This window comes from Diceros bicornis, chromosome 28, assembly GCF_020826845.1.
Source record: "Diceros bicornis minor isolate mBicDic1 chromosome 28, mDicBic1.mat.cur, whole genome shotgun sequence".
Classification (NCBI taxonomy): Eukaryota; Metazoa; Chordata; class Mammalia; order Perissodactyla; family Rhinocerotidae; genus Diceros; species Diceros bicornis.
This window is the reverse complement of record NC_080767.1, coordinates 32,184,184-32,211,363: the sequence shown is the minus strand read 5'-3', so window position 1 is coordinate 32,211,363 and position 27,180 is coordinate 32,184,184. Positions and strand designations below refer to the sequence as shown.

The 27,180-nt window shown below is 48.9% G+C and overlaps 1 protein-coding gene across 4 annotated transcripts in view; it reads left to right on the top strand.

Moving 5' to 3' along the window:
• Nucleotides 1-27,180, top strand: part of DENND1A (DENN domain containing 1A) — a 502,861-nt gene that overhangs the window by 403,099 nt on the left and 72,582 nt on the right. For all 4 annotated transcript variants that reach the window (XM_058524001.1, XM_058524002.1, XM_058524003.1 and 1 more), the window contains 2 exons: nt 26,208-26,312; nt 26,718-26,805. In XM_058524001.1, the coding sequence (XP_058379984.1) occupies nt 26,208-26,312; nt 26,718-26,805 (193 nt within the window). The remainder of the gene's footprint in view (nt 1-26,207; nt 26,313-26,717; nt 26,806-27,180) is intronic.

Genomic DNA, 27,180 nt, shown 5'->3' with positions numbered 1-27,180 from the left:
GCAGAGGGGAAATCTTTTTTCCCCTCTCTGCCTTTGAAGCCTTCGCTATAGGAAATGTTTTGAGTGTGGGAGGCTAGCGGGATGCATTTGCAGACCTCCCGCCTGGCCGGGTTGTAAGCATTAGCTGTCTTTCCCGGGTGGCACGGCAGGCCCTCTCTCCCTTTCTTTAGGGACGTTAGATGAAGGCAGGCACCACATGAAGCGGCCTGTTTTCAAGTGCCCTGCATGAGGGATACTCACTTTATTTCTGGTTTGTGGAGCATTTCCCCCCCAGAGGACAGAGTTTACTTTGTGTAATGTTAACATCTTGCTGTAACACTGTGTCTTTAAGAGAATTACATCCTCTGCTTTACAGAGTTAGATGTTCCTGTCCAGAGAGTCTCTAGTCCAGCACCATCAGATGGTGAGGCCTCTCAGGGACCACAAGGAAGGTCTCTTACAGAACTCAAACTGCGACAGGGTAGGGGATGATCCCTTGGCCACAAAATTAGCAGAGGATGGTGAGCCTTGTGGATATCTTGCCCCTCAAGAAGAGAACAATGTCTTGAGTCAGACCGAACAGTTATGGTCCACTCCTCAAATTGTCTGTTGCAAACCAGACTCCTTCATTGGGATCTGTCTCGGAGGATGTGGTGTCTTTTGCATTTGGAATTAGCTGGGTGTAATGAATTCTGGGTTTTACATATTTATTACCATTGTCCGTGCTCCCTCTGGTCTTGTAACCACTTCTACTACTCAGCCTGACTCTCTCCAGGGAGAACAAGAGGGAGGCTGGGAGGTGCTGGCAGTCAGGGAGGCAGCTGGGGGAGGGGGAGCTCTGTCTGGCTTACAGTTGAACAAGCAGGGTTCAAATCATGATTCCTCATCCACTGATTTACTCCAGCACACATTTATCGCAGCCCTGCCCTGGCCCAAGCCCTGTGCTGGTAGATAGAGATGAATGAAAAACAATCTCTGCCTTAAGATCCTTTCTAATGTTGGAGCCCCACTGTAGCCAACAGGAGGACACCTTGTGGGAACTGCCAGATGGAGGGCCGTGGGGGCTTTGCTGGAGATCCCAGGAAGGAGGGTTCAGGTCATGTCAGAGATAACACTTGAGCTGGGCCTTAAAGAGGGAAGAGTAGGCATTTCCTGAGCTGTGTAATGGAAAGCAACTTACTTAACCCTCTCTGAGCCTCAGTTTCTTCATCTGTAAAATGGGGATTGTAGTGCACACCTGAAACATAAGGGATCCTGACATAGCACCCCATTTCAGAGAGCTTCTTACTGTTACTGGGAGCAAGTCTTTGGTTCCCCTGCTCCCCACTTTTTTTCCAACTATTTTAAAGCTATTGATTTTACAGGACATTGTGTATATCTATGTTTTTGCGAGTTTTGTTGTTCAGACCAAGAAAATGGTGGAAAACATTTTAAGGGATCTCAGAAAAATACCTTTGAGAGACAAAGAGGGTCTTGATAAGGAGCGTGTGGGGCCAGAAAGTGTCCACAGGACAAGTGCATCCAGAAGAGCCATCTGGGGACCAGCGGCATTGATCTGAGAGCAGCCTCGGGTCCTGCCATGTCTTTGCTTGCCTCCAGTCAAGAACTGTGACCTTGACTTACAACTAAAAGACAGAAGAGGGAGAAAGGAGTATGGAGACTCTGTTCTAGTTAGGACAGTAGCAGCAATCATACGTATTGGGGAGAAAAAAACCCAACCTGCAGGCTGACTGAAATGGCCCTAGACTTGGTTATACCCTGGCTTGGCCTGTCTTGGTTGTAGATGGTAGAAGCCCAACTTGAACTACCTTGGGCAAAAAAGGCAGGACAGAGAATTTTCTTGGCTCCCATAACTGAGAAGTCCAAGGCTTCCAGGCCTGGCTGGATTCAGGAGCTCAGTTGCTGTTGTCTAGTCTCTCACTGACCACTGTTGGGCTTGGCTTGGCTTTGCCTGTTAGTTTTTATTTTCAGACATTCTCTTGCTTTGCCATAGAGGCATAAGGGCCTGTGTGATAAGTGAGGCCCTCCCCCCAGTGTCTGTGCATCAGCTCTCAGAGGAGGCTGCTTGACCCAGTGTGGCCACATCTGCGCCACCCTGAACCAATCACTGTGACCAGAGGATGGGGTCCTCCAGTTAGCTAAGCCAGGGTCACATGCCCACCCCTTGGCTGGGTGGGGTTTGGCAAGATCAGCCCCAATGAGAAAAGGGAGTTTTGTTACTTTCCATTCACATTGGAATGGAAGAGACAAACGTGGGAACAAGTAATCTCAATAGTAGTCAGTGGTGGGGTGGAGGGTGTCTGGAAGATGGAGGGATCACAGGAGATGGAGGGACCACAGAAGACTGGGGGTGGGGAGAGGTAGGAGTTGGATATCAGGCAAGGCTTCACCAAGGTGCTCGTGTCGGAGCTGAGGCTCTAAGGACAAGGAGGATGTCACCAGCAAACTGACCCTCAGTTTGTTAGCTAGACACATACAACTCAGTCGGTGCCGATTTTCTGAGGGCTCCTGTTGGCTGTGGCTGCGGGTGTGGAAGATTGAAGTGGGGTGCTCTGTGGAGTGGGTCTCATGGGGGAGACTAGGAGCCAGGCGGCTTCCTTCCCCACCTCCCAGGAGTCTCTGAGGGCATGTTGCTGAGATGGAAAGCCTCCCGGGTGGGCTGGCCGCGGGGCCCAAAGACAGGTGAGCGAGCTCTGTGAACAGTGCCGACGCCCCGGTGCCAGCAGCTGAGACCCCAGTTTCCACGTGCGAGTCTCTGCTCCCTGGCCTTGCCCAAGGATGCCTTGCCCTTTGGCTAACTCAAGCCCACTGTGGGGCCTTTATTGGAATTATTTTCCCACTTCCCTGATGATCAGCCTCTCTCTCCTTTTACTGAAATTTGAAAGACACAATAAGTGAACTAGTTTTGTAAATGGTTTATACTTTTGAAAATGCTCTTGCACCCATGATCTTATTATGCTCCTTTTACAGTTGAGGAAATTAGGGCTCGGCTGTGACTTGACCAAAGCCACGGAGCTGAGAAAAGCGGCAGTGCCAAAATCCTCCCATCTGTTCTCTTGCCACCACCCTCCCTCCCATCCACCCCACCACGCATCCATTGTAGCGATGACACCTTGGGATGCCAGCCACTGAAGATCCCAGGGGAAATCAGCCCCCAGTCTGCGGGTTGCTGAGCTCACAGGCCAGGGAGGAGATGGATACAGAAAGAGAAATCTGCCCGGTGCTAGCTAAATGTTAGTGGTGGCTAGAAAATCTGGAATTCTAGGTATGAGAGTTTTATCTTCCACATGTGGAGGCCAAGAAGGAGATTCTTTGATCCATCCCTTAAATCCAGGACAGCTTATTGTAAAGCCCAGTGCACAACTTCCCGGCACATGCTCCTCAAAGGTGAGTGAACACTAAGAGGAAAGCATCTTCTTGGATGATCTGGCTCCTCTCCGCGGAAGCTGACCCCATGCTGTGTGTGCTCGTGCGTGTGTGTGTGTGTGTGTGTGTGTGTGTGTGTGGCATCTCCTGGCAGAGCATAGCAGGGGGAGAGGTAAGGCCTTTCGCCCTCCAGAGCCTGGTCAGGTACTCAGGTGTGGGAGCCCTGTTTGCAGCCCTGAGCCTGATCTGCTTGTGTTCAGTGGAGGAGATTACAGAGCTTAATGATCAGCTCCTCCACGCTGCAGCTGATGCCAGCCTCTACCCCCTTTACACCTAATTAGTCTCATTAATGAGCTCCTCTGCTCTCCATAGAGAGAGTTTCCTCTTTGGAAGAAGAGGCAAAAATACCTTGCCCAGGTAGATTGCTGAAGCCTTTAATTATTGCCCACACCTGCTAAGCCTTGTGACTCACACCCAGTGATAGTCCTGAGCTGAAATGGGGCTTGTTTATAAGCACGAGCAGATTTTAACTCTTTCGGCACTAAAAGGCTTTTGGTTTAAAGAGACACATTTCCCTAAGACTTCACACTCGCTCGTTTCCAGCAGGCCGGGCTCTGCCCCTCACATGGGATGTCCTGAGATGGCCAAGGCCCTCAAGGAGCTCGTGTTCTAGAGTGACAGGCAAGAAACTACGTAGACAATTATAATGGCTACCATTTACCACATCCCTGCCACGGGTCTCCTGAATCCTCAAAATAACACCTTGAGGCAGACATTACTACCTCTGTGTTACAGAAGAGGAGATTGGGGGTAGAGAGGTTATGACACCTGCCCCGGGTGCCACAGGTGGGAAGGGTATGGAGCTGAGTGGAGCCGTGTCTGCTGGCCTCTGCAGCCAGTGTGCTCCCCACTCTTGCCCCCGGTCTCCCTTTCATGCCATACCACGCACTGAGGGCCACGGTGGAGGTTAAGTTCACATCGTGAGGCCAGCAGGGGGCAGGAGTCACAGTCAGGCAGGTGGACACGTGAGCAAGGACCATCCAAAGCAGAAGGAACCTGAGCAAAGGCTCTGAGGTGAGGGCACGCCCTGCGCATTCACAGACCCGCCAGCACTTAGTACAGCTGGGGTGAAGGGCGGGGGGTGGTGAGGGGCAGCAGGGCAGGGGCCAGAGCAGAAGGCCCCCAAATGCAGGGTGAAGACTTTGGACTTCCTGTCCACTGCACCCTCCCCAGTACCTAGCATAGCACATAGTATCTAGTAGAGTCTCAACGTTGGAGGGACAGCCACCCTGAAGGTCGGACAGCCACTCAAAGATTTAAGGCAGGGAAGGGGCAATATCAGAGCTGGCTGGAAGAATCCCTGGGTGGATCTCTCTGCACGTGCTCAGATGGATCAGAGGACACTGGGATCAAAGGTCAAATCCTTACCACAACCCTTTGCCTTCAGCCCTTTGCCTTCACGTGAGAAACTTGCCCTAGGCGGCCCAGTCACTAGGTTGTGGGGGTGGGATTCAAACCCAGATCCATCTGCAGAAACCAAGCTGTATCCCTTCACCGTGTGGCCTGCTGGATAGAAGCTTACTATGTGGCTAGGAACACAAAGGCAGGGTTTCCTGGCGTGGGCTCCTGGAATTCTGAATAAGAAACTTCTAGGACAGGCACACAGGCTTCCCAAAGACCAGAGCTGCCGACTCAACAGAACCAAGTCACTCTGACCAGATTTAGACAAATTTTAACGTGAATAAAAGTAGTATTTAATAGCTTATATTGGATGACTACAATTACTAGGAGACACTAACCAGTTTGCTGTTTAGTCCTAGGAGATTGAGGATGAATCTTTTTTAAAAAAAACAAAGCCATGTCTCAAGAACAGTAGTAACAGCTCCCAACCACTGAGTCTCCATTACGTGTCAGGCCCTGAGTCAGTGTTTATATAAAATCTGTGTGTCCCTCATGACAGCTCTGTGAGGTAGCTTGCATTATCCCCTTTTTACAAACAAACTGAGGCTTGGGGAGCTAAGAACTTTTCCACAGTCACATGGATAGTGAGCCACAGAGGCGGGATTCTCAGCCAGCCCATCCCCCTACAGAGCCTGAGCTGTCCCAGAACATCCTCTCCCTCAGAAGCCATCCAGAATGGGACATCAGTCAACACAAGACGCTTCTTTCACAGCAGGCGGAGGGCAGGACAGACTGGCAAACCCTGCCAGTGCAAGCTTCCGGTCAGCCAAGAGCTGGGGAAGCCGGCAGAGCCCCCAGCCTGGGCTGGAAGTCCTGTGCTTTGCAGACAGACGTGGTCTGCACACAGAGGCAAGCATGCAAGGCCCAGGCTTTGCTCTGCTTGGAACTTGTTTCCTAAGTTCTAGGAGGCTGCCATGGGGGTGTCAACTGGCAGCCAGGTAGAGAAGTGGAGCAGCCAGCCTCGGAGCAGCCCACCAGCCCCTCTTACAGGCACTCACTGGTGTCTCTGCAGCACCTTCAGTGTCCCAGGCCCTGCTCTCAGGGTTGGGGATTCAGTGGCGAGCAAAACATAGTGCCTGCTCAGGGCCTCTGCTGGACTTGCAGGAAGGAGGGGGCACTAGGGAATCCCACATGGTCCTACTCACCTCTCCAGGGCGCAGCTAGGGAGAGGGGCTGGTCAGTCTGCCAGATCTAGGCCCTGACTGTCCGTATCAACTCTTACCTCCTAAAATAGCTCTTGAATTCCTCCCTTTCTATTCCTGCCCCCCTCAGCTTCCATCATCTCTCACCTGGATTCCCCTGGCAGCTGCCTCAGTGGGCACCCTGCTCCCATTGTGCCTCCTTGGCCGACACATTCTGGAGACCAGAATGATCCTTCCAAAGTGCAAATATCCACCCCTTCCCCCACAAAGTTTCAGGGCCCCCCCATTGCTTTAGGACAAGTTGGCCTAAAAGGGCCTGCATGATCTATACCCTGCCTTCCTCTTCAGCTTGACTCACCCCTCTCCCCCTTCGCTGTCTGTGTTCTAGCCTCTCTGGCGTTCTCTTAGTTCCCTTGCCCTCCTCCATCCCACTGAGGCCTGAGGAGCTCCTGCTTACCTGCCTCTCTCAGCATCACTTCCCAGGAACACTTTCTGCTGCCTCCAGACAAGACCAGGTCTTGGCACCCTGTTATATGCTCTGCCAGCAGCAGGAACTTCTCCTTCAAAGCCATTATCCCAGGTGATAATTACACAACATGAGGTTGCTTCACTCCCCTTGGGTAGCTGACCACGATAGCCCAGTGGCTGATCCCCAGTAGGCTCTCAGAAACTACTGTGAATTAATGAATGAAAGGCGAGGACTACCCTTCCTTGCACATTTGGGAAAGGCTTTTTGAAGGCAGAGTCCCTTCAGTTGGGTCCTGAAGAAAGAGTATACATCTGCCAGGCCAAAGGAATGATCAGCAATGTGTATAATGTTTATGTTAAAAAAGAAAAATAATGTACATACTGAGTTCTACCACGTGCCAGTGCTTGCAGGCCTCACAGCATGCCCATGAGCTTGGTGGCATCAGCTCACTTTTCTGGGGGAGGGAGCTGGGCTCAGACTGGCCCAAGTTCACTTGGCTCGTAGGGACGAGAGCCAGGATGCAGAGTGCCTGCTGCGCTGGCTCAGCAGGTGCACGGAATCTACCCTGGAGGACAGGTGTGTTCAGAACCTCACACCCCCAGGGATGGGGGTCTGCTCAAGAGGCTTTGCTGAGGTCAGACCCCCTTTCCTAAAAGCTGACAACGCGTTTCTGAGCAGGCACAAAGAAGCATAATCAGAGTCAGCTCAAGCGTTCCCCTCCAGGAAGTCTTCCCTGATCGCCCCACCTCTGGCAAATAGCAGGGACAGTGATGCCTGCTGCAGACCTCTTCTTAGTCACTAGCTGGTGGCAGGGTGGCTGTTAGGACCTGACCCCACCACATCCTTATTTGGTTTTTTAATCTCTTGGAACCTTAGTCTCTTCACCTTTACAGTAGGAGTAATGATAGCTGGTGGGCAAAGGCAGAGCGAGTGAGGCCATCTTGCACAGTACCTGGCACAGGTAGGCAGTCACTAATTTGTGCTGCCTTCCTCTTGCTTAGACTTTTCCCCACCATTTCATTCCCCACCCCCCTTCCTTATTTCCTCCTCTTTCTGTGCATCCTCACTGTTGGTAGGTCTCTAGGTAGTTGCCATCCTGCCTTCCCCGTCTCCACTGACTAATAGCTGCTGTTTAGCTCACCCGTGCATATTTTAGCCTCATAATTTTTCCTCCTGAATCAGCCTCTGCAGATTCTAATCACCTCGCTTTCTCTTCTCTGAATTCCCTCCAATTTGGAGATTCAAAAGAGGCGCTTCTCTGCATGAACATACTGTGATTCAATTTGAAAATAAATTTCTCCTGGCAGCAGCCATTTTTCTGAAAAGTGACATTTAAGAATGACAGTGGACAAGATTGTAAACAGGTTTCCAATAAGAAAAAAAAGTCAGTGTTAAGTGCATTCTATGAATTTTTTTGAACAATGTGTGTGCGTGTGTCTATAATTGCAACCTGGCTGTGACACCGTCTGCTTCGGGAAGAATTCTGGGATAGCGTGGGTCTGTTTCAAAGTATCTTGGTATTCTTTTACTTTTCAGAAAGCAGCTTCATTTCATGAGACTCACTCCCATTCAGGATTGTAGACGGTTCATTCATTCGTTCGTTCGTTCATTCATTCATTCAACACAAAGATATACAGTGCCATTTGTGTGCCAGGCTGTGTGCTCAGTAAGGGTACTGTGGACTCATAAGACGGTTTACTCCCTATCCGTAAAGAGCTCACATCCTCAACGGGGAGGCGGGTGGGTAAGCAGGTAACTGTATATAATATGATAGAGATAGGCTCAGGGTACCATGGAAGCCAAGAAGAAGTTCCAGAGAGTGGAGGCCATGGAGACAGGGACAGCTTCCTGGAGGCCATGACACCAGAGCTTGGCCTTGTAAGATAAGTAGGAGTTAGCCTGATGAAGAAGAGAGGAAAGGGCATTCCAGATGACAGGAAATGCAGGGAGGTCTGAAATGGTGTGGTGTACGGGAAGCTGCAGGCAGTTTGCAATGACTGAGACTTCCAGTTTGCAGGGGCAAGTGTCGGGGTATTGCTGGAGGGGCCTTTGAGGGGCTCACATGCCAACTAAGAAGAGCCTTGGAGCCCGCACAAAGGCAGCGAGGAGCAGTGCAGCGCTTTAGGCAGGTGTGATGTGATCAGATGATCGAAGTGGCGCTCTAGGAAGACCCCTCAGGGGTGGTGCGACAGCAGGATTGGGTGGAGAGAGCCTGGAAGCAGGGCCCAGGAAGGAGATGAGGAGGCCTCATGGGTTAGAGGGAGGGCTCAAAGGATAAGGATGTTGAGAAAGTGAAGAAGGTGGCCCTGCAGCAGAAAATCTGTTCTCTTGTGATTCTGTTAAAGTGTTCATGAGTACCTCAAATTACCAGCTTTTTTTTTTCTTGTTCTTTTTGGTCTGTCCTGACACCAGGGAATGTATTGGTAATAAAATGAATTCAGCTGACACTTGCCTTCCCCGTTCACTATTCATCATGACTAGATAAAACCCCCTCTTTCCAGGGGTTCTTGGGATGGTCTTCCCCTGGCAGTCCCCCTGGCTGGAACCACAAAGTACCCTGCACTTATCTTCCAAGGGAAGCAAGAAACTAGAGGTTCCCGATGTACCACCAGAGCAAGAGGGGCAGTCCTTTGGTCCCCATAGACAGGTTATTGGCAAAAGGCCTTTGGGATCCTGGAGGGGCAGACAGGCCAGTGGGCATGAAAGGCCCGGAACTGTCCAGTCAAAACTCTCATCCAAATGCTCTCTTTGGGCAGCTTCTCTTTTCTTTGCCAGACTAACCAGCCCCCACTAACCCTGGGGCAGAGGGAAGTGGAGGGCTGAGGGCAAATGGGCTGCTAACTACAAGAATTCCAGAGCCATCTTTCAGGGTCCTGAGAGGATTAAGTGAGGTAATGATGCGGAAGCCACCTGAAAAGCTACAAGGTTCCCAAGTGAGCAGAACTGAAACGAGTGGTTGCTGGTGCTCTGGGACTCAGTCTGATGCGAGGCAGGGTTGAAAAGAATGACTAGAATGAAATTTGGAAATGCCCTTGGCATGTCAGTTTTCCGTGTAGCTCCTCTCATCAAGAGCAAATGAGATTTGATGATGTTAGTGACCTTTTGAAAAGTGGCAGGTGACAGAGGAAAGAACCAGACTTGAGACTCAGACGTGCCTCAGTATAAACCCCCACCCACCACCTACTTGTCATGTGGTCTTGGGCAAGTCGCTTGACCTTTCAGAGCTTAAAAAGAGGGTCTGTAAAAAGAGGGTAGTGCCCTCACGTGCCTGTCACATATATTTGTGTGTGTGTGTGTGTGTGTGTGTGTGATCTCCCCACGCTCTCTGAGGGGAGGGATTGGTTTAGTCATTACTATTCCGGTGCTTAAACAATGCCTGGCTCATAGTCAATGTACAATAAATAGTTGGTTTTTCATTTATAACTCACTTTTAATACCTCCCTGTCAGTAGATCAACAATAAATTGGATAACACAATGTCACATTTGGTGTCCCCTCAAGACTAGTTGATTGTAGAGTAGCACATTCTGCCACTGCCCTCGCCCCTCTGAAGTCTGGTATTTCATGTCCCCTTATGATTTTTTCCCCAACATTTTGTTACAAAATTTTTTGAACATACAGAAGAATTGAAAGAGTTTTACAGCCAACACCCACATGCCTACCATCTAGATTGTACCGTTAACATTTTACTGTACTTGCTTTATCACATATCCATCCATCTATCACTGCATCTTATTTTTGATGATGCATTTCAAAGTAAGTTGCAGATATCAGAACACTTCCCCCTAAACAATTCAGCATGTATATCCACTAACTAGAATAAATACTGTTTGTGAATAGCGGACACTCAGTAAATGGTCATTGCTATTATTTTATTTTTTTATTTTTGAAAGGACAGTCATGGTTATTTGATATTCCCAAAGATAAGACACCTGCTAGCCACCTGCCATTTCCTGAGAACCAGACTATCCATATTTTATGGACTAGCCTCAGGCAGAGAAATGGCTAGAAGTCACAGCCACCATGGTGCCCCAGGCACAGACTGCAGCCCATCCCTGGGATGCTCATCCCCTTGACAACCTCCAAAAGCCTTTGGAAGACTTAATAATGCAACTGTAAAAATGGAGGTTGGGATTTTCACAGTGGATTTCTGCAGAGTGAGGTCAGGCTTGGTTATCTGGGCTCAGTCTGTTTCACCGCCTGCTAGGTCAGATGCAGTCCCACCCTCTTTTCTCAGCATTGTCTATCACAGAAGGGACTTGGGGCACAGAGATCAGGGGTTAAAAGGTCATGGATCCAGGTTCTAGAAAGTCAGAATCAGGGGCCTTGACCAGTGAACGCCTTGGCCTCACGTAGACAGTTATTGTCCACATGTCCCAGTGAAAGAGCCCGGGGTATAAAAGACCCCTCTGAGAACCTGCTCTTTTCCAAGAATCATGTGGAGCCACAGTCTCCATTCATATGTTACATTCAGTCAACAAATGTTCACTGAGTGCCCTTGTCTTTGAAGCTAACCCCCTTGGGAGAAACAGAGGCAATCCACCGGAAGGATTTGGAAAGCAGTTTGGTTTGTAAGGGGGTCAAGTGTCCATTTAATCCTTACCTCCACCTTGTGGAGCAGGAATTTGCTATCCTGTCCCACTAGGCTATAGCAGGGGACAAAGGAGCAGGCCAGGCGTGGCCTCAAATCCCAGTCCCACCACTCACCGTGAAGTGGCCTTAAGCTGCTTACTGCACTGTCCTGCCCTCGATTTCTCCACCTGGAAATGGAGGGTATGATCCCAGCTTCCTTGGATTGTTGTGAGATACAGCCTTTGTAAAAGTGCCGAAGTGTTTAATGAACGTATCCATCACCTACTCCAGAAGGTTCTGCCCTGGGCACTGAGGATACCGTGAGGAAGAAGAGAAGCAGAGCCACTGACCTCTTGGTGTTTACAGTCTAGGTCAGGCACAGACCCGAGCAGACCATCTGGTCAGAGCCTGCCTGTGTGAACCTAGAGAAGTTACCTCACATTTCTGTGCCTCAGTTTCCCAATTATAAAATGGAGACAGCAACAATATTTACCTCATGGGGTTGTTATGAGGATTAAATGAATGGATACATGCAAAACACTTAGAAAGACACCTGGCATATGGTAAGCACGTGTAAGTGTCTGTTACTGTTGTTGCTACTATACCACCACCCCCTACGCCCCCAGCCTCCCAAATGCATGAGACTCATCCAGCAGCTTTGTAAGGGTCTGAGCCATGGCCCAGGAATCAGCATTAAAGAGAACCTTCCCAGGTGAGGCTACTGGCAATTCCAGATGTAGAAACCACTGATGCAAGTGATCCACAAATAGCTGCCCGTGCAGGTGAGGAAACTGATTCAGAGAGGGAGGGCATGCCCCGGGGGGCACAGGTAGTCAGCACCAGAACCAGAGCACCACCCAAGGCTGCTGGCCCCACACCCGGGCTCTGGTACGGACACTCGCCCAAGATCAGCCAGCCGGTGTGCCTCACCTTGAACCTAGTCTGTGTTCTCCACACCGTTGTGACAATTTTTCATGGTAGAGTGTCCAGTAGAACTGAATCTGCTGTTTGTTCTGGGGAAGATCATCTCTCAAGTAAGGAAATCCCTATATCTCAAATATAAAGACTTCCAAGTATTTTAACCAAGAATCCCCCAAATATTTAGAGTCCCCCAGCCATTAAATAACTCCCCAGAGCAGACATAAGAAATCGTCTCCCTGAATGGTTGCTTTACCTACATGTGTAGATGCAGGAATATTCATGCCACTCTAGCACTATCTGGGTGACTCCTGTAATTAATATTTACTTAAAACAATCATTAGTCTCTGCTGTGCGACATTAAAACCACCATAGCAGTGTCTTTATCCGGGCCTTCCCCACACCTGCGATGGCAGGCAGAGTGCGGCAGCGGAACCCTGCGGTGCTTTCTAAACAAGCCTCCGGCACCTGGACCCGCCCGCCCCGCAGGCCGCTCAGGTGGCAGGCTAGGGGACCCGGGCGGGTCGCTGTCCAGATGCATGGCTCCACCTCTGGTGGAGGTCCTCACTTAGCTTTACTTCCCAGACCTCGAAAATGAAACTCATTTCTCCTGAGACTGTGTGTCATCTGTGCCCCAGGCTAGACTCACATAAAAGGTGTAATTTTTCCCAAAGGGTTGAGGATTTCTCCAGTCAGGGTGAGGAGGATCATAATGACAACGATGTGTCACATGCCAACTGCTTTATGTACATTGTTTCCTTTAAACCACACAACAACATGACAAGGTAGGTCCTAGTCTCCTCCTTTTCCAGAAGAGGAAACTGAGGCTCAGAAAAGATGAGTACTTCCCCTAGGCCACAGCCAGTAAGTGGATTCCAACCCACTCTAACTGAACCCACACTTTTCACTGTGCTCTTTCTCAACCTCAGTCTTATTTGATTCCATTAAATGATCAGGGAGAAGGGAAATGGAACTAACATTTTTTGAGTGCCTACTGTGTGCTAGGCAATTTGCATGTATTGTCCCAGTTGATTCTCACAACTGGGATTAGCTCATAGGAGGTAAGAATGATTATTCCCATTTTATATATAAAGAAACTGAGGCTCTGGAGAGTTTTAAGTTACTTGGTGAAGATCAGAACCGGAATTCAAACTCAACTTCATTCTCCAACCATAGATGTTTTCCCACCTCACCAAAGACATTGAGACACATTTGCCATACGTGTGGGTAATAAAGTATAGTTTCATACAGAGCCTGAGATTTTGTCATTTTCCTACTTCTCAACTAAGAGCTTGCTGCTTAAAATTGTTGAGGTTTATAAAGAACTTTTTATCCTGGTAAAAAATTTTTACAGGGTTTTATAATTCTCGGGCTCTTCCATAATTATTTAATTTAAGCCTTATAATAATCCTGTGAAAGTAGTTGTTACAAAGCCCATTTTACAGAGAAGTAAACTGAGCTTAGAGAGGCCGAGTGCATGCCCAAGGCAAGTGCCTGGCAGAGACTGGGCGGAGCCTCGCGGCAGTGGAGCCCGCCTCAAGGACCCCTTCATTAAAGGTGGTGACATTTCCTCAGCCACAGGAGCAGGCCGGAAGTTGTGATGGTCAGGGAACTACAAAAATAGCAGCTTTACACCAATTCCTACACGGGAGGAACTGGTGGTTCCAGGGCAGATAAGAATGACTTTACAAGATGAAAATGATCAGTGAGAGCACGCAGGTCTGGAGGGGAGCGGAGTTGGCATTTTTTGGCCCTGCAAATAGCTGCCCATCTGCTCTCTGTCAGAATATGTTAGGAGTGCATCTGGATTGCTGCCCCTGAGTCTGGGCTCTAGGCTGGTCATGTGGTTGTCTCCACGACAACTCCAGGAGCTGTGTAAACTGCTGCGCTTTGAGCCAGATGCTGCTCTGCACATGTGGTCTAATTAGACGGCGTTCCGGCCTCCCACCTCCCTTCCCTGCCCCTCCCAGCACACACACTATGGTCTCTTTTCCCTTCCTCCCTTCCGCTAACCCTCATCCTCACATCCTCAGTCAGTCTGTCCTGCTCTCACCCTGTTGGCCTCTTTCTCGGAAATGTTCCTGCTGCCTTATCTGCAGTGAATAATTCATTCAACAAGCATCAGAATGCCTGCGCTGACCCCAGGCACTGTGCTAGGAACTGGAGATGCAGAGACAAATAAGACACACCCAGACCCTCCAGGAGTGTGCCACCTAGTGAGAGGATGGAGGGGGCAGCCAGGCAATGCAAAAATGGCAGTAAATACTAGAGTGGAGGTGAGCATAGGGGCTGTGGAACCCAGAGCAAGGACACCTGACGCAGCCCAAGGCAGGAAGAAGGCAAGGAGGAGCATCCCAGGGCATCTGGCCCCCAGTTAATCCTTGGAGGGCTGGGGGGACTTCTGCAGCCTGAGACAGCGGAGGTGAGAGGACTGCCCAGCACAGTATGCAGCACATGCAAAGGCAGGAGAATACAGACCAGTCTGGAGAACTATAACTGGCTCCGTGTTAGGGGAACGCAGGGTGTTTGGGGAAGTGAGGAGCTGTAGCCCGCGAGATGTGCAGGGTCACACCTGGAGGGCTTCTCTCCACTCCGCACTCTGCTTGGATCTGCAGGCACTGGGAGGCAGGGACAGGGGAGAGATACGGTGGCTGCTGGAGCAGCTTAGCCTAGGGGGGTGGATTCGAGCTCGAGCCTCTGAGTAAATGAAGCCCCTTCGGTAAGTTTCCTGTGAATGAAGTCTGCTCCTCCGACACAAGAGGCTCAGGTCAGTGCTGGACGGGTTGCTCAGGGGTGAGCCACCAGCACATGCTGAGTAATTATTTTTTTTGCATCTTCCTTGGCAGTTGTGTGTTCTAAGGGTCCAGCATCCACCAATTCTCACATCTCTGGCTCTCAGGGAAGATGCCCTCAAATAAGGAAGGAGAGAACCAGCATCTATCTCACTCACCCCATCTGTGACATGCACCCCAAACCCCAGGGACACACGCTCCTCTCTGTGCACCGCCAGCTGGGCCTTGACACCGCTTCGCTCCGCTGCTCATGCCCTCCTCTGCTTTCCCATCTAGCAAGTACCTGGAGCTTGGTTTTTATATCACATCCTCCCCTGTGTGACCTTTCTTGGAGCCCACCCCACTCCACCCCAACAGAGTCACCCTGGCTGTGCTCTCCCAGCATCCCAGTCACAGGTATTTGTTGAGTGACAGGTGCAGAAGGTCCCACACAAGAGGTGACACCCCGCTCTCAAAGGGCATCTGAAAAGAGCTGTTAGGACGTTAACCTCCGCTGAGCACCTGCTGTGTGCTACTCAGTAATGGCACCTCGACAGATATTGTATCATTTCAAACCTCTCAGCTTCCTCTCAATATGAAGCAGGTAATATCCCCAATTTACAGGTGAGGAAACTGAGGCTCGAGAGGCTCACTTGCTTCCCCATTCATGGAGCTCTGGGCTGCACTGAGCCTCTTTTAGTCCCCAGGCAATGCATAATCCCCATCTAGAGACTCTGGACTCCTTGGATGAGGGCTGCAGTACGTGGGAAAGGACATTTTTGTGTGGGGAAAACATCTGCTGTATCTCGAATTCCCCAGAAACCTGGAGAAAAAACGTTTTGGGGCAACTGAGCATGCTCAGAGTGCCATGGGGTGTCATGGGAAGAGCCTGCCTGGGCTTTGGTGTCAGACAGAACTGACTTCAAGTACAGCTCTGGCTCTTCCCAGCTCTGTGGCCTTGGGCAAGTCCCCTCCCTCTGTAAGAAGCAGATAAAGAGCCTCTCTCCATAGGGTGGTTATGCAGATCCAACCTTCAACCACAGTGACCCGTGGCGGGGGCTCCACCAAAGGCAGCTTTGGTGCTGGTCCCTTTCCTCCTTGCTCTGAGGCATGGTCTTGACTCTGCTGACCTCTAGGAGTCAAGTCCTGGGCTAAGCAGTTTACACGAATCACTTATTGATCCTCACACCTGTGAGGTAGGCAGTATCTCCCTCAGTTTATGGACGAGAAAGTGGTCTCAGAGGGTTTAGGGCCTTACATATGATCCAGACGCAGTGAGTGGCAGAGCTGTCATTCCCAGTCGAGTTCATTCTCTGTTCTCAACTCGGCACCAAGGGCTGTGCATCGTGTCACATTTCTCTGTGAGGAGCTGTGGGTGACCTCGTGGAAAAGGGTGCTTTCTGTATCTAGAAACACCACGTGTTAGTATTAGAAGGTACCTTGAAGATGTTCCAGCTCAGCACCTTCCCATTTTACAGAGGAAGAAACTGAGGCATAGACAAGGAAAAGGAATCAAGGCCAAGTCAGGTGTTGTGACTCTTTTCTGTGTGCTCTTTCCCCTTCACCGGGCTGCCATTTGTTCATGACTAAACACTTGCTGTCGAAGCCTCCTGGCAGCAAGCCCCATCCAGGCACCAGAGACTGGCCCTGAACAAGTGTCATTTGGGAGAGGGGTGATCATAAATAGGTAAACCAGTAGTGAGCCCCATAACTCGATGTGTGGACAGTGCTGTGGAGGAACCCCCTAGGGGCCGTGTCACCAAGGACCTGGGGCAGCCTTTCTTCAGTGAGATCTGTCTGTCACTTAACTCAGTTAGAGGTTGGGATTTTTACTCTCTACAGACTAATTTGTGCTGCTTCAGTTTTATCTCCGAGTCCTTTAGCCTTTTGATCCGTGAGTCCCATATTCCCATTGCTGCAGCTAACGTTGATTCTCCTGCTGATCACTTTTCAGGTTGATTTACGTTTCTCCCAGGGGTCCATCAGGCCCTCAAAACCCACCCTCTCTCCAATATGCTCTCAAACTGCCTTCTCCTCACTCTCAGGAGACTGAAATCCTCGGCTCTAATCAGTTTGGCACATCCTTTCTTGGGGCGTTGGAATGCGGTAGTCATCGTGGTAAAACCCAGAATCTGGCTCTTGGTGACAGTGACGCACACTCTGGGGCAACCAGGGCAGCTGAGCCAGGAGGTATTTGCTGCTAAGATCCCAGCATGTCCCTGTTTGGTTTCCATACTGGGGAGAGAGCTGACACTCTGCTGCAGCATGGGGATGGTCACCATCTCTCATGTCAGCTCACTTTGAGCCACCCACCGCTCCTTGGACTTGCCAATGTGATGGCACTGTGTACGTAGAGCATGAAGGAGGTATTTCCAGCATATGGGTAAGAAAACAGAGGCTCCAAGAGGTGAGAGGGCTTCTGGAAGCACGTAGTGGTACCAGAACTCACGCTCATTTCTCCAAAGCCCACTCTCTCCATCACCGCCTCATAATCCATCTCTGAATCGCTAGAGCAGCCCCGGTGGTGGCTGATACGTCAAATACTGTCTAGTGATTGTCGCTCTTAATCAAAAAGAAATAATATTGTGTTGCGTGAGCCCCAGGGCCAGACAGAATTTGCTTCACTCTGGCTCTGTCATTGACCAGCTCTGCAACCTGAGGCAGGTGCCTTCACCTTTCCGAACCTCAATATCCTTGTCTGTAAAATGGAGATCATAACAACACTCCCGGGGGTGCCATGAAGAATAAGTGAGATAATGCATGTAAAGCCACCTAGCACAGGGTCGGCGCTCAGTAACCGGTAGCTGGTTTTAATCACTGCACCTGCTGTCCTTGTAGAGCCGAGTCCCATCTGCATTTCTTGTGGGAAGAGAATCTTGAGCTAGTATGCGTGAGGCCCCACTTCACTGTGTCTCCTCCGCTTCCACAGGCCTCCTGCTCGTCTGCCGTCCCTGCGCTAATCAGGATTTCCTGACTTCTCCCTGTTTGTCTCGGTTAATGCAGAAGGAAGGAGCTGCTGGCACAGAGGAGCCGAGGCGTGGGCTGACGCGCCTGTGATTTGAATGTCTTTACTGTAATCTAGCGAGTGTGTGTGGGGGCTTCTGTCAATACCAGAGCGGCTGGCCAGAATGGGCAAATACTGTCAGCCCATCCACCCCTGCCCCTGCAAATCATCGGAGGCGCTCTTGTCGGGCACCCACGTTTCCCCTGGCTTACATCATCCGAACAGGGAGCCGGCTGTGTCACAATGACACATTGATTCTTTGTTTAGGGCTTGTTATAGTGACACGGGCCCAGGCTGGGAGTCTGTCCCCAGCGTGCCCGAGCTAACACACAAATGGTTCAGAAGGCTGTCTTGGTCCTGTCACCCGGAAATGTGGCCCAGCCCAGCCAGAGCCATCTGACTGTGGCCGTGCAATGACCACCTTCCCAAGTCCACCCTGGTGGCCCTCGAGCATGTACCATGTTGTGCCCCTGAGGGTGAGGGGAGAGAGTGCTTGGACTTGGGAGTCATTCAGACCCACCAGCTTTGGGACCTTGGGCAAAACACTTCACCTGCACGGGCGTCCTTTCCTCGTCTGTAAAATGGGAGTCGTTTATGACCGTCTCCGAGCTCTGGTGAGGACTCAGTGAGGGTAAGGTACAGGTTGGTCCAGAGCAAGTGCTCAGCTGACATTGGCTCCCTTCTCCCTAAACTCATGCCTGCTTCTGGCTAGCCCGAAGTTACTGTAGTCTAATCCTGCCGTCCCAACCCTCCCTCCCTGCTGCCCTGCCTTCCAGTAAGTAAGGACTTGGCATTCTCTAGGCCAGACACCAGCTAAGCCTTTTCTGTGCTGGCAGGGAACTCACCCGGGTTCCTTGGCAGCCACCAGAGCTGACCCTGGGAGGAGCAGCCCTCTGGACCCGGCTCTGGGAGTAGTGCTGAGGCCCGGAGCAGGGAGCTCAGTATGAGATTTCCATGTAGCCAGTGGGGCAGTGTTGGCTGCCCAGGGGAGGCTATAGAAGCACCCTTCAGAGCAGGGTTCTTGGGTGCACTGCACTTTGGCCAATGACTTAGGTGTTTTATTCGGAATTTGGAGGTATTTAAACAAAATGCAAGTGGGTTAGGGCTGCTGGTGATAAATGGGGCCATATTCCCGGCTTTCTTTATTCTGTTTCTTTATTGTTAAACTTTAAAAAATGAATGTTGATTGGTCTAGGCGCTATGCTAGTCACTTTCACCTGTACCACTGGTGCTCAGCCTTGGCTACATTGGATTCACCTGGGAGTTTTAGAAACTACTGCAGCCCTGGCATTGGGATTTAAAAAGTGCTCCTGGTGATTCTAATGCATGGCCAAGGGTGAATGCCACTAAGCACGCCATCACATTCCTCCCTGTTTAACCCCCTAGCAATCCCCTGAGGCAGGTAGTTCTCCCCATGTTATAGGTGGTGAGAGTGAGGATCCGAGAGGGTGGTCATTTGCATACAGGGGCAGAGCTGGGGCTGGAACCCAGCTCTGTGTCCCACTCCACCTCTGCCTCTTCCCAGGGTGGCTCAGCTGACACCTACTGCCTGCTAGCCACTGAGAGAAGATCAGAGCCTGCCCCCTAGGAGCCTGCAGTGGGCTGGGGGTGGTCAGCTGGGCACAGGTGATGGTGGTGTGGAGACATTGTGGAGGCACTGGGGGGCCCTCTTCACCTTCACCTGAAGGCATCAGGTAAGGTTCTCACAAGGCAGAAATGTGAAGAAGGAAGCCAGAGGAGTGAGAGTGTGTGAAGAGGTTGGGGGTGGTGGACAGTCCAGAACCTCTGGAGCAGGGGATGAGTGTGTGGACGAGGTGGACTAGATGTCCTAAGCAAGAAAAGTGAGCTGGGGAAGATCACAAAGAGCCTCAGATGTGCTCAGGAGTTTAGAAACCCCACTTCCATCAACCCACAAACTTACCTGAAGCTGTTCTACACTGCCGAGTCAGACGGCAAACAGAGTAAACCTCCAGAGCCCCTACTGGGATTTAACCTGTGAAGGGGGAGGGGAGAAAAGAAGCGTGCAACCTGGGCAGTCAGAGCACCCTGTGCTCAGAAGGGCCCACGCCTGATTTAATGCTCTGCTGTCACCATCTTGAAATTCTTAATAATTTTACCTTCAAACTTGTTTTGTAAATGAAGTCTGATGGGACAGTGGGGCATGTGCATGAGCAGAGGACATAGGCACAAACATCCTCCCTGGAGCCCTGCCATCCCAATCATGCGTTATAGCTTCTCAATGCCCCTGGCACAGAAGTCCAGTGGACCCACGATGCCTGGAGCTCAGCAAGACTCAGAGCGCCTACAAGGGAAACGTGTTAATGTCTACAACTGAGTCAGTGGGGCGCCGACAGCCCCGCGAGGCCACAGTGTTAGAGCCAGAACTTGCTACAAGGCTGAAAGAAGGCAGTGGTGCTCTAAGAAACACGAATGACCACAGAAGCCTGTCACCTTTCTTATTTCTGTTACTTCCTTGTGTTAGCCAACCACTTACTGTGAAAGTGATGACATAGAAGGAGAGGAAAAGATGGAGCAACCATAGTTCCTTTTCTTTTCTCATCAGTAAGCAGAAGGTAGAGACGTTAATAGAATGTGTATATCAAGAACTGAAATAAAAACAGTTGAGTTAGTTTTGTGCAGCATTTCCACTGTCTGGTAAGAACAAAATACAAATGCATATACGAGTTACAAAATACTATTCCACATATGTTAGCATTTAAAACTGGCATTGCACAATATAAAGTTGAACAATAAAATTCATGCTAATAATTTAAAATTTTATTTTTTCTTCACATAGAATGACATTAAATAGCAAATTTAAAAAGCATCATAACGGCTCTAGAAAGAGACTGTGAGAGAAGGAATAAAGCTTTATGTTTTAGTATGGCACTTATATACTTAACAGCAGCTTTTTCTTGCATATTCATTTTGTACTGGGTCCCGTAAATCATGTTGTCAGCTCTGGTAAAAACCGATCTCTGCCCTCAAGAAAACAGTTATTTACGGAAAGTCTGTGTCTTGTAATCTGTTTTAATTTTCCAGGCAAACCTATGAGGTGGGCCAGCCTTGAGTAATTGTCATAGATGAGGAAAGACAAGTCACCTGAGGTCACAAAGCTAGTATGGTCAGAGTCAAGGTTCAAGTCCAGGTCTTGCTGACTCTGAGCCGTGTTCTTTCCACGATGTTGTGTTACCTGAAATGGAGAAAATTAAAAAGAATTTTTTTAAAGGTGCCTTTACCCCCAAAAAAACAAAACTAGCCTTCTGGTGCACTTGTCATGCTGTACTGTAGTTGTTTATTCCCTGAGCTGAAGGCAGGATTTATATCCCTGAAAGCAGGATTCCTTGATAACAGGAGCTTTTCTTTTTGACTTTTATTATGGAAAATTTCAGATTTACACAAAATAAATGAACTCCCGTGTACCCATTGCCCAGCTTCCACAATTATAAACATTCTGTCATTCTTTTTTTTAGATTTAAAAAAAATTTTTAATTATGGTAAAATATGTATAACATAAATTTTACCACTTTAACCATTTTTAAGTGTACAGTTTGGTGGCGTTACGTACATTCACATTGTTGTGCAACCATCACCACCATCCATCTCTAGAACTCTTCTCATCTTGTAAAATTGAAAGTCTATACCCGTTAAACAACAACTCCCCATTCCTCCCCCTCCAGCCCCTGGCAACCACCGTTCTGCTTTCTGTCTCTATGAATTTGACTACTCTAGATATATGTAGAATCAGTATTTGTCCCCTTGTTATATGGCTTATTTCACTTCACATCATGTCTTCAAGGTTCATCCATATTGTAACATATGCCAGAAATTCCTTCCTTTTTAAGGCTGAATAATATTTCATTGTATGTATATTTTGTGTATCCATTCATCTGTAGACACTTGGGTTGCTTCCATCTTTTGACTATTGTGAATAATGCTGCTATAAACATAACATTCTGCCATTCTTGTATCATCCATACCTTCATCCACTCCCCACCCCTCATTTGATTATTAGTATTACTTATAGGAACTAGATTTTATTCATCTTTATATTCCCCTAACACAGAGCCTGGCACATAGTAGGTGTTTTAAAAATATTTGGATGGATGACTCTTCCACAATTATCATTTTTAAAATTTTAAGCAAGATCCATAAAGAGTGGACACCTTTTTTTCTTAGAATGGCAAAGTAAACGTGCACATAAAATTTTGATAAAAATTAAATTTGTGAAGGAAAATAATTTAGTACTTTAGTATAAATCAGTGGAACAAGAAAAGTTGGTGCAGAGTCTGATGGGAGATTTTATTTTTATGCCAGCACCCACACAGTGCTGTGGATGAAAGCCATATATTTCTGAAAGTATCAATAACCTTTGGAATCATCAACTTCACGTGTTAACAAAGATTGACTCATTAGTAATGGAATTTTCAATTGATTCCATTACTAATTTCAATTGATTCAATTGTATTCCATATAAGATAATCCGAAAGTAAAACTTGTCTTTTTGTAACAAAGTCCTTGATAGGGTTAAGCAGCGGTGTTTAACTGTCCTTTGGGTCATAGATGGAAAACTCCACTAATGTGGTCGGAGCTTGAATGCTCACGGCCTGACTTGCCTGAATTAATGTCGCTATCAGCCAGTAGCCCCAGCGCCTAGAGTGTCGCCTAAGAAGACAAAAGGTTTAATCAGCCTAACAGGGGAACTAAATCAGCACTTCTTACAAAGGAGGGAGTTAATGAGACACCTTGCCTTCTCCTCTCACTGCAGGATGGAGTGGAGGCGGCCATTTCCACTGCAGGAGGGGATGGGCCAGCTGGTAGAAATGCTTTGGCATCCTGGAGTTGGGCCTCTGGCGGAAAGAGCCTTCACAACGGCTTGCTCGCTCCCAAGAGCTGTTTGTCTCTGAGGGGCTGCTGCTCTGAGTGTCCCCCAGGAGAACTGAGGGGTTCCAACTTTAAAGAGAACTCTCATGCTCCCCAGCAGATGTGCAAAGGCAAACAGTTAGAACTGAGGCCTCAGAGAAAACCTGAATCCACAGTGGACCACGTGCATGATGGCTGGGCTTTGGAGGCCAGCAGGTATAAATCCCTGACTCTGCCATTTACGGGTCCTGTGACCTTGGGTGAGTTACCTCAGTTATTCTGTAAAGATCAGGTGAACTGTGATTGTGGACTTTTCCTTAGAAGGTGAGCAGCTCTGAGGAATGAGCCCTCTCTGCCTGTTGCCATTCAGACCTTTATACATGACTCCAGGTGACAATGTCACTGTTTTTCAACGGGATCAGGATAGAACGGTTGCCCTGAACGGGTGGGATTTGCTCACCTAACTTCTCTGCACCCATCCAGGCTCCCCTGAAACATGTCGACTTCTCCTCAGTCTTCTGACCTGCTGCTCTGGGGAATTAGCCTTGTCCCCTTCTGACTCCTGTGGACATTTGCCCCCCGCCCAGTGGCACTACACTGTGTGGTGGTAGTTGTTTCCATGTCTAACTGACGCTGCTGATGTTGTTCATTAAGCTCTTTACAGAAAAAGCTCCCACTATCGCATTTCCCCTGTGTCTTTCCCGTCCATGCCCATGTCCTTTTGTCCGTTTTTATGGCACAGACATCTGATCTAGGGGATGTCACCACCAGTAAGTAGACAACAGGCCCAAAGTGTTCACGTCTCCCCAAGATGAGAGTCTGCTCTCCTACAGCTAAGTCCTGCCTCAGGCTACCCTCATGTACAAATCTGGTTGCCAACTCGCTTGAATTTATTGGTCCCTCAGCAGACTTCTCCTTCCTGGCAATGCTGGACCAAAGCTCCAGGAGGGAATGCTAACAACTCCAGTGAGCATTTCCTCTGAGCAGCTCTAAACTCCCTGGACACAGGCGTCACTCAGCTGGTATCGTGCTCTGAGACCTCTTTACCATCAGGCCAAGTGGTGTCTCAGCCACACCGAGACCACAGGGCTCCTGTGACAGGAACCAGGGTCAAACTCATTCTGTGGTTCTTTACCCAGCATCCCTGAGCTTCTGACTGGGGGCTGGGCTCTGCACTGTCTTGGGGAGGGTAGAGATGGGTCCAGCAGAGCCTCTGCCCTCTTAGGCTCCTGTCACAGGGGACACAATGATGATTACCCAGCACCTAGGGGTGCACAAGGCACTGTGGGAACACCGAGCAGGGTGAGTGACTGCCGCACAGAGGCCTGTGTTGGAGGAGGATGGTCCAGGTGGAAGGAATAGAACTGGCAAAAGCAAGGAATAAAGTGGGAAAGGACCTGGCATGTGAGTAGGAGATGCATTTGGAGCAGAAGGTATGCAGGGGAGCAGAGGAACGTGACACAAGAGGGTTTGTCTCCCAGATAAGGAGCTAGGACTTTTTCTTTCCTCTTCCATCTAGGACCCCATGTGCGTGACACATAATGAGCAAAACAGGTACCGTTCCTGTGCACATGAAGTTTATAGACTAGTGGAAGAAACAGACATTAATCAAATAATCACACAAATGTAACATCTCTGCAACCACAGTTCTTGAGCAGGATAGTGACTTGATCCAGTTTGCCTTTTAGAAATCACTCTGGCGAGAAGAATTGGAGTAGACTGGGCGGAATGAAACAGGAGAGGGACATAGAGTTAAACCTCCACAGGGCAGTCAGTCCTGCGCCAAGGTTGTGGGATGGAGAGCAGGGGACAGATGTAAGACATTTCACTGGTAAAATGAGAAGGACTTGGGAAGTCTGATAGGTCTCCTATGGGTAGCAATGGATAATGATAACTTAGGAAAGAAAGAAAAATAGATCTGGGGTGCAGTCCAAATGGGATAATAATTGGGGGTTTGGGCCGTTTTGAGTTTGAAGTGCTAGTGGCCATCCAAGTGAGGACGGAGACGTGGGTTTGGAGCTCGTGAAAGATGTCCGAGCTGACAGTGTGTATCGTTCAGTGTATGATAACAGAATCATTCAATGTATGAGTGACACTGTGCTCATTGATAAGATCACCTAGAGAGAGAATTAATTGCCACGTTCTGGTTCCAAGGGTGAGAAGCAAAACTTCCAGGCCAGAGGAATGGAATTCTAGGAGGGCTTCTGTTGGTTATCACAGCTGATCTCTCAGCCCTTCAGCAAGAAAGGTGTAAATCCGTGCCAAAGTAATAAATGTCATGAAAAGCTCTGTCTTTTTCCTGAGGAACTGGTAAGCTTTTTTGTCTCATAGACAATGTAAAGTTTGCATTCTTTCCCTTCTTGCCTCGGCAGCCAGGAAGCTCAGAGCTAATTTTGTAACTTAGTTTTAGAAACTATATAGAACCTGTGTATCTGATACTCTTTTCTCAAATAAATACATTTTATATATTTATGTATTTTCCAGCTCTGATTTTTTTGTTTGTTAGGTGCTCTTATAGGCTGCCTCAGATCCTTTGTAGAATTAGGTGGTGTGTACCTATGTTAAAATAAACATTCCCCCCAACCTAATTTTTGGGGGGTTATCCATGCAGCCTTTGTGCAGTAAGTCTGCCCAGTTACTGAGCTAATATTGGCTAGATTTAAGCAGGAGGATCTCTTGGAATTTACAGCAGCTAGACAGTAGATTTAACACTCATGTAACTCATTAAAACAGGATAAAAGTGGAGCTTCAAACATCTCTGTGTTTGCCACCAAGTCTTAGAAGGGAGGGGTACCTTTAATTCGGTTCAAGATATAAAAGTCTGATCTTTCAGAATTGAGAATACACCATTGAAATTAAAGACTTGTCTGTGTGGATGACCACTCCACATACCTTCAAAGGAGGATTGAGGTGTTGACTATAAGGGTGGGATGTTTTTTAAGCTTAGGGTGTCATTTTCTTAACTTATAAAATATGGTTTGGTAAAAGCAAACTTTCTTATCAAACAGCATAAGCATAAAATTGACTGGATGGTAAGTTTTATTTTTGATCATCCCTGCTTTTTCATATAAATAATTACTTTAAAATTATAATTTGCTATTGGTTAAGATCACTGTGTAAATGGTTTTCAAACTGTGTTCCATAGCTGGTGCCTCAGGGACTGCAGAGGGGCCCGGGGTGGGGGAGGAGGAGCCAGCCCAGCAAGGAGAGCTCAGCCATCACCCCTGCCCTGGCTCCCGCGGAGCAGCTGGGCTGTTTTATGCAGCAGGGCTCCTCCTGCATGAGGTGCTATCTGGGGAAGAGTTCTGCTCCTAAAAGTGAAAAGACAAGTTTGGAAATCATCATATTAGAGGGCACATCCCCCCAACTTGCTGTTGGAACCTGACTGTGGCTTATATGGAAGGGGCCAGGGGAGGGGTTGGAATCCCACCTTTGCTTCCCACTCTGCCTCCTACCAGGTCTGTGACTTTGGGGGTTGACTTTTCCTCTCTGACACAGCTTCCTTATCCGTAGACTAGAAGGCCATCGATGCTAATAGCCACTTCACCAGGTAAAGGAGGATTAGATAAACCAGCAGATGTGGAAGCACCGCCTAACCCAGTTTAAGAACCGATCGCTCTCACTCCGTTCCTCTAACGGTCCTCTCTTGTCTCCATTTCCCAGGAGGAGCCAATCACCTTCTGTGAGGAAGCCTTCGTGTCCCACTATCGCTCTGGAGCCATGAGGCAGTTCCTGCAGAATGCCACACAGCTGCAGCTCTTCAAACAGGTGCCCGGCTCTCCCGAGGTTGGCCTGGGTCTGGATCCCTGGTGGGGATTTCTACAGCTGTCTCCATGCTAAGCACTGAGGCTGCAGGTGTGGGTGGGGCTCGGACCTCAGCCTAAAGAGGCTCAGAGTCTGGGGAGGGGGATTGGGTGAGGTGGGTGGTCAGGGGCCAGACAGACCCTCTGCAAATATGCCATGCGGTTTTACAAGTTATCAGGAACATGCAGCCAGTTTTTTAGAAACCCGCTTGTTGAAACTCACTTTTTGAAAACTCACAGTTCCAAAGGCCCTTTCCTGTCTTGGAAAACGTGGTTGTTCTTTGGTTATACACTAAGGTACCCAGCTGAATGGTTTTTTTCTCCCATTTCTGTGTGCACGCTGTTATGTTTTTGTTCTTTCTTTCTATAGTTTATTGATGGTAGATTAGACCTTCTCAATTCCGGTGAAGGTTTCAGTGATGTTTTTGAAGAGGAGATCAGCATGGGCGAGTATGCTGGTGAGAAGCATTTCATTTTCCTTTCTGCACTGCGGGCTGCTGTATGGGATTAGGGTGTGTTTGGCAAGGACGAGCAGTGACTTCTTTTTTCCTTCGTTGGGAGTTAGGGAAAAACTGATTTCAATCTTGGCGTTGAAATGTTTGAGGAATTCCTCGTCATTTTCTGATGAGATGCACGTTGGCCCAGCTGAAATCTTCTGTCCTGGGGTCAGTTGCTTCCCCTGGGTGAGCAGAGTCTAGTTACCGTAGTTAACATGATGCAGTGGGAAGTGTGCAAGGTACAAATTAGGGACATGGATTCAAATCAGGACGTCACCTCCTTACTAGGGGCGAGAACCTGGTCGAGTCATTTCACCTCTTTCAGCTGAAGTTTTC